Raw genomic sequence first — 7,219 nt, forward strand, 5'->3', positions numbered from 1 at the left:
AAAACAAATTTTCCGGCCGAATTAGTTGCGGGTGTCCCTTCCCCTCGGAAGTCGCGCGGCGTTCCTTACACCCCAAAAGTGCGCATTCGTGGATATTGTGGCAAGTAAGCCCTTGCACGTGTGCGCGCCTCTGTGTTTGTGCTTCGGTGTTTTTAGTGGCGGGTTGTCAACGAAGGTGAGAACAACCAAGACAGCGGACGAGAAAACGACGAGCGGCGAGCAGTGTGTGTGCGGTTGCTCGACTGTGCGGATGCGCGAGCAAGATGGAGCGAGGTGTATGAAGCTGCGAGCGTGCATTTATCTTGTAAATAAGTTTTCGTTGTATATATAGTCATCTTTTGTTTTCAACGTACTCGTTCAACCATTTTTCCAATCAATATATATGATGACTGTGCACTGAGAGCGTGTAATGAAGCACAGAAATGAATTTATCACCCGTGTAACTACGCAATTCGCCCAGAAAAATCCGAGGCGCCTACAGTTGCTGTTCAAGGAAGACTGACTGAGTGACTGTAGTTGCGTGTTTGTGAACATATTGCGCTGTGTGCTGGTCATCAATTCGGGTGAGTCGAGAACCCGTATGCAGTAAGACTGAGCACTTCGAGTATTGATAGTATCTTTTTGCATTTTTATTAATTTTAATTGTTTCTTTGTTGATAAACTCCAATGTATCTCTACAATCCGCGCTTTAATTTGCTGCTTGTAATTTTCTTTCATGTGTGTATTTTACTTATTTTTTATTTATATATAAATAAATAAATTTACTCCGCAAATAGTGCCTTTTCGCTACGAATATACCCCCCCCCCCTCCGGCGCCAACAACCAATGGGCCCCCCCCTGCAAAAAATTCTGCGGACGCCCTTGAACCTCGGGCTAAAAGGTTGGCGGCCTCGTTTCCGGGATTACCGGAGTGCGCAGGCACCCATATCAGCTCCACTTGGCGGGGCGGGGGTGCATCGGGCGAGTCCAGTATGTCAAAAGCAGGGACATGAACTCGGCCTCGAGCAAAATTTAGAATCGCAGTTTTAGAGTCAGTTAAAATATACCGGGCTTCCGTGCGGGTTATAGCAAGTGCACTGGCGGCTTCCTCTGCAGCCTCTGGGGACGTGTCTGGAGGGAGAGGTAGTGTGAGGAGGGTGGATGAAGAGGAGTCCACCACAGCTGCTGTCGCTTCATCACCCGTGCATGTAGGCAGCGTCAACCCATACGGCGTCCGGCTCGGGGCCGTACGCTCGATGGAGTGCCTTCGCACGGGCTCTGCGGCGCTGCTCATGGTGGGACGGGTGCATATTCCTCGGGAGTGGCCTGATGAGAAGCTCTCGGTGAAGGGATCGTGGGATGGCGAGGAGGGTTGGGTCGTTGGCCGGTATTTTGATTCCCAGGGAGTCCAGGATATACCGACCTGTGGAAGTTTTTGTGAGCCTGATGTATTGGGCCTGTCGGTGGGCCTCCACCAGTTCCCCGATCGTGTTGTGGAGGCCCAGGCCTAGTAATCTGTCTGTGGGTGTGTTGAGGGGAAGATGAAGTGCTACCTTGAATGCCTTGCGAATCAAAGCATCCAAAGCGTTTATGTCATGTTTGGATAGTTGTAAGTATGGGGTAGTGTACAGTACACGGCTGAGGACAAAGCCATGAATGAGGCGACATAGGTCGCGCTCCTTCATGCCTGTATGACGTCCCGAACCCCTGCGGATGAGGTGCGATATCGCGCCTACAACCTGCTTGAGTTTCTTGAGGGTAGTGGTGTTTTTGCCATCGTTCTGGATGTGCAGGCCCAACACACGGAGGGTGTCAACCTCAGGTACCGGGTAACCATTCAATTCAATGGCAATGGGGGAGCGGGGACAGCGGCGGTTCTTAGGCCGGATGAGGAGCAGTTCGGACTTCTCTGGGGAGCAAGACAGTCCGATGGTCCGTGCGTAATTTTGGGTGAGGGTGGCTGCTTCTTGTAAGGTGTTCTCTATGTCGCCGTCACTGCCGTGGGTGGTTCACAGGGTGATATCGTCGGCATAAAGAGTGTGCTTGAGGTGGGGAATAGTTGCCAATTTCTGGGCGAGGGGTATGAGGGTAATGTTAAAGAGAAAGGGGGAAAGGACGGACCCTTGAGGGGTGCCGATACTCTGAAGTGTGTAGGAGGGGGAAGACAGAGGGCCGAAGTGTATCTCAGCCGTGCGGTCAGTCAGGAATGCTTGAATGTAGGCGTACGTGCGCACACCCACATTCAATGGGGATAGAGCAGTCATGATCGCCTGATGTTCAATGCGATCAAAAGCTTTGGAGAGATACAAAGCTAAGACTGCCTAAGAAGCTAAGAAGCGGGTCAAAAAGGTCGTGTGTGAGTTGCAGCATGGCATCCTGTGCGGATAGATGAGGGCGGAATCCCACCATGCTATGCGGGTAGAGATTGTTGTCCGCCATGTGACGTGAGTCTCGCTAACACAGCATGCTCGAGGAGCTTCCCGAGGCATGAGGTTAGCGAAATCGGGCGAAGGTTTTGAATGGTGAGTGGTTTGTTGGGTTTTGGTATAAATATTACCTTCGCGTGGCGCCAGGACTGCGGGAGGTTACCCTCCTTCCAGCACTGGTTGAAGTATTTCGTAATGTGGGTGATCGATCGGTCATCCAGATTACGGAGCATGGAGTTTGTGATTTGGTCTGCACCAGGTGCGGAGTTGGCGCGGAGAATCAGGAGGGCCGCTCTGACTTCCGTCTCCATGATGTCGGTGTCGAGTGTGGGATTTGGTTGTCCTGTGTAGTGGGGTAGAGGTGTGGGGCCGCCTGGAGATGTGTACATGGTTTGAAGTGTGTCTAAAAGGGTGTCGGGATCGTCAATGTGTTCATGTGTGAGGCGTGTCACCTGGTGCTGTGCTGCTGATTTGGTGCGTGTGGGGTCAATGAGGTGTCGGAGGAGTTGCCATGCACGTTTGCTGGACAGGTTTCCGGCGATACCGTCGCATATCTGTCCCCAGTTGGATCGAGAGAGCTCCTCAGAGTGCTCTTGGATTTGTGTCTGCAGCGCGGCCAGCCGCTTTTTAAGCGTTCTGTTGTGTCTGTTGCCTTTCCAGCGTTCCAGGATGCTGTGATAAGCCTCCCAGAGGTGGGCTAGGCGTGTGTCAAGGGTCGGTGTTTCGGTTGTAGTTTCAATGTGTCGCGTGTTGTGGTGAACGTCATGCTTGAGTGACTGCACCCAGGCGTCGACGTCTGCGATGGGAGTGTCTGGGAGGGCGGTGCGTGCAGCGCGAAAGGCATCCCAGTTGATGAGTTTGTGTGTTGTAATTGCGTGACGGGGTGGTTTGTACGGGACAGTGATTTGTATAATGTAATAATCACTGCCCAGTCTATGTTGTGTTCTGTTCCAGGTAACGCCGTGGATGCAGCGGCTCAGTGTCAGGTCCTGATTGGTGTCCATGCTGACACTGTTGCCGATCCGCGTAGGCGTCTGAAACGTGTTGTGCACAGTGAGTTGGAGGTTCTGCAGGAGCAGCCAGAGCCTGCGACCTCGATGTGTAGTGGTTGTGTATCCCCAGTCAGTATGCTGACTGTTGAAGTCCCCACCGATGAGTAGGGGATGTTTCCCTGCTAAATGGTGTAGCTTTCGCAGAAGTGATTCTAGCGGGGCCATCGGCAGGGACGGGGGGTGGTATATGTTTGCTATAAATATAGAAGGAAGTGAATGTGTGTGATGTATAAGTTCCGTGATCACGCAGGGCGTCTCAGACGTAATGTGATGAGTTTTGTAGGTGAGGCTGCGGTGGATGAGTGTGGACGCCCTGGGTGTGTTAGTGGTACCCGAGTGTGTAGATGTGTAGCTGGGGAGGGTTGCTCGGTGTGCAGTCTCCTGGAGAAGAAGTATGTGGGGCGTGGGTGTGATGGTGGGAAGGAGAAGTTGCAGAGGTGCGCGCTTTGCCCGGAAGCCGCGGCAGTTCCAAGTTATAATGGGGAGATAATTAGTGTTCCGCCCCGCCATATTGGATGGTGGGGGGATTGAGGAGGGTAGTAAGACGGGTGTCAATTGGTATGTGTGGCTCAGGAAAGGTGTTTTGTGCTTGCGGAGGTAGGATGGGGGGAGTGGAGGGGGTTTGAAGTTGGTTGAAGCGATGGGTAAGATTATGTTCCAAGAGTTCCATCATCTTGGTAAGCATAGCGTCCATGCGCTGCTCAAGTTTTTCGGTGAGGGTGGCGGCAAGGTGATTGAATCTGGCCTCGAGGCGGGCGTCTAGCTCTTTTAGTTTATGGTCAAATTTTGCTTCGAGTGCTTCTAATTTAGCGTCTACTTCTGGGGGCACGGGAGGGGGTGTGGCGTCTGTGGTGCGCTGTTTCTTTGCAGGAGGGGTGCTCGAAGTGTCTGTGGATGATGAGCTCGAATTAATGACAGGGGGTGCGGGTTGAGGGGGCATGGAGGGGGCGGGGGTGCTTAGGAGGGAGGAAAGGCGGCTTACCTCGTCACGCAAGGCCTTGAGTTCCTGGTCTCTCGGGTTTGCCTGGGAGGACTGGGGCGGTGGGGGTTGACGGGTGGTTTTGCCGGAAACGCGGTCTGCCCAGGTGAGACGCGTGGCGTTCTTGCTGCCATTCTGCCGGCTTGTAGAAGGCGACCGGGAAGCCGTCGAGCTGCGTCTGCTGGCTGTGCCTGGTTGATCGCAGCGGGAAAGCCGCGATGTATCCGGAGGAGAGAGAGCGTTCTTCGGGGACGCTATAGTTTGCGGCCCCGTCCCTTGGTCCCTTGCAGTTCCCGGTGCCGGTCATATGAGGGCCTCCGCAGAGAATGCAGCTGGGGGTGCATGAGGGCACATCTTCCTTTGGGTGGGACTGCCCACAGCGGGGACACTTATGGGATCTTGGGTGGACACACACGTCTGCCCGGTGACCAGGGACGCGGCAGTTAGTGCAGGCGTCTATATGCCCTCGATAGGGTGTGCACCTGTGGGGGGCTCCTCCATAAAGGACGGCGCGTGGGACAGGTCCAGCTCGGAAAGTGATTAAGATGGAACGCGTGGAGCCCATTCGGCGGGCGTCCACGATGAGGGCGTCTGGGTTGCCGGTGATCAGGTCTTGCAGGAGCTCTGTAGGAGTCTCATTCCAATAAGCATTGGAGATGACTCCGCGTACCGCTCCATCCGGCGGGGCTATGTAAGCTGCGACGGCGAAGTCCTTGCCTTGGTTTTTGATGCTGGTTACGCTAACCAGGGCAAGCGCGTCAGCTTTTATGGGCGTGCTTACGGTGCACGTATTGTTTACGGGGTGTACCCTGATTTGGGTACGCGTTGGTTCGTGTAGCTGGGACGCCGCTTGAAGGATGGCTTCCCGTAGTTGTCGGGGTGGAAGCAGGTCCAGCTGCAGCCCGCCTCGTGATCTGAACACGACCTTGTAGTCTGCAGCAGGAAGCGGCGGCTGCTGCCGCGAACGCTGCGCAGCTGTGCGCGTTGCAGTTAATGGTTGATCGCGAGAGTTCGCTCACTCAATGAACGCTGTAGCCTATTGCTGCAGTGCCGCGTGTTTGCCACAACGTTGTCAGCGCTAACGCATGCAGCTCACATCTCTCGCCACCCCACGTACCTCAAAGCACGATTCAAACGTCCACTGACCGAGGGAACCAGTTATGTGCACTTCCTTTCCTTAAAATCATCGTAGTCCATGAACACAATGAATGCCGACGCCTTATGGCTTCAGGACCGCGTGTCTGCCACAACGTCAATGCGAACGCAAAACGTTGCCAACGGCAATGAACACAATGAACGCCGACGGCCTATGGTTTCAGTGCCGCGCTTCTGCTAGTCAGTGCGAACGCAAAGCGTTGTCAACGCCGACGCTAATGAACACAATGAATGGCGATGGTCTATGGCTTAAATTAAATTAAATTGGCTTTTGAGGAAAGGAATGGCGCAGTATCTGTCACATATCTCGGCGGACACCTGAACCGCGCCGTAAGGGAAGGCAGGAAGGTGGGAGTAAAAGAAGCGAGAGGGAAAGAGGGGCCGTAGTGGAGGAGGTCTCCGGAATAATTTCGACCACCTGGGGATCTTTAACGTGCACTGACATCGCACAGCACACGGGCGCCTCTTGCGTTTCGCCTCCATCGAAACGCGGCCGCCGCGGTCGGATCTCCAGGTGGTCGAAATTATATGGCTTCAGTACCGCGTTTCGGCCTATGGCTTCAGTGCCGCGTTTCTGCCACAACGTTGCCAACGCGAACGCAAAACATCAACGCAAATAACACAATGAACGCCGACGGCCTATGGATTCAGTGCCGCGTATCTGTCACAACCTTATCAGCGCACATTGTCCCTAATACGACGTAGCTTAAAGCGACTATTCCATAAATCAATTGACATTAGGTAAAGTAGACGAGAGATAAGCATTCCATTACTCGTCACCCCAGTGCAAGAATGTCTGAGCTAGCATCAATAACAACGAAGATATAGACGATTAAAAAAACTCTGCCTCTCCTGTAACCGAGAGTAGAGTAAGCATGAAATGTTTACGGGCATAATGCGAAGCGCACGCGGACACGGCGGGTGGTGGTGGTGGTGAAAACATTTATTTCGAATGAACTGGAGGTATGTTTGGATCAGCCCGTAAGGGACCGATCCTTACAAACACTAGGTGGAGGTCCCTAGTATGGGACCCCAGTGGCGGTTGCCGCCGCCCGGGCGCGCCCGACTAAGGCTTGTTGGGCCTGTAAGTCGTGGCAGCCGAGCAGGGTCGCCTCCCAGTCCTCCCGGGTTGGATTGGGGAAGGGGGGAATAGCGGGGTTGGAGGGGCAGGCCCACACCATGTGATAGGTGTCAGAAGACACTGCACTACAGTGTGGGCAGCTGCCGCTAAAGGAGGGGTCAAAATGTTTTAGCGCTGCCGGGCACAGCAAAGTATTGGTGAGAAGGCGGAGAAGGAGCCGCTCATCCGCCTTCTTCAGGCCTTTACATGGGCTAGGGTAAAGGCGATGACAATTTTGATAATATGTTGTAATATCTTTGAATGTATAGACCGGATTAAAATCGGGTTCCTGATCGGATGGGGAGGAGAAAACAGCCCGGTGAGAGAGCGCGCGGGCGGCTGCGTCTGCTGCCTCGTTTCCTGCCAACCCCTGATGAGCAGGGGCCCATATGAGGTAACGGTGTGCGGGGTCCGCATCCCGTATGCAATTTTGATATATTCGATAGGCTAGGAAGGGAGTGCAGCCTTGTTCGACGTTCCGACAGGCCCCTCGCGAGTCGGTGATTAT

The 7,219-nt window shown here is 53.9% G+C and overlaps 1 protein-coding gene across 1 annotated transcript; it reads right to left on the reverse strand.

Annotated features, from left to right (window-relative positions):
- Positions 1–519: 519 nt before the first annotated feature.
- LOC149370922 (uncharacterized) lies at positions 520–5,887 on the reverse strand. Its single transcript, XM_089563787.1, has 2 exons — positions 4,440–5,887; positions 520–4,345 (listed from the first exon to the last, which is right to left on the reverse strand). The coding sequence occupies exon 2, from the start codon at positions 3,965–3,967 to the stop codon at positions 2,390–2,392; it is 1,578 nt and encodes a 525-aa protein (XP_089419913.1). The 5' UTR covers positions 3,968–4,345; positions 4,440–5,887; the 3' UTR covers positions 520–2,389.
- Positions 5,888–7,219: the final 1,332 nt, after the last annotated feature.

Source organism: Amblyomma mixtum, chromosome 1, assembly GCF_055824585.1.
Source record: "Amblyomma mixtum isolate Tamu chromosome 1, ASM5582458v1, whole genome shotgun sequence".
Taxonomy (NCBI): Eukaryota; Metazoa; Arthropoda; class Arachnida; order Ixodida; family Ixodidae; genus Amblyomma; species Amblyomma mixtum.

Coding starts and splice junctions, on each gene's coding strand:
- LOC149370922 (XM_089563787.1), bottom strand. CDS start 3,967: ATGGCGGGGCGGAACACTAATTATCTCCCCATTATAACTTGGAACTGC.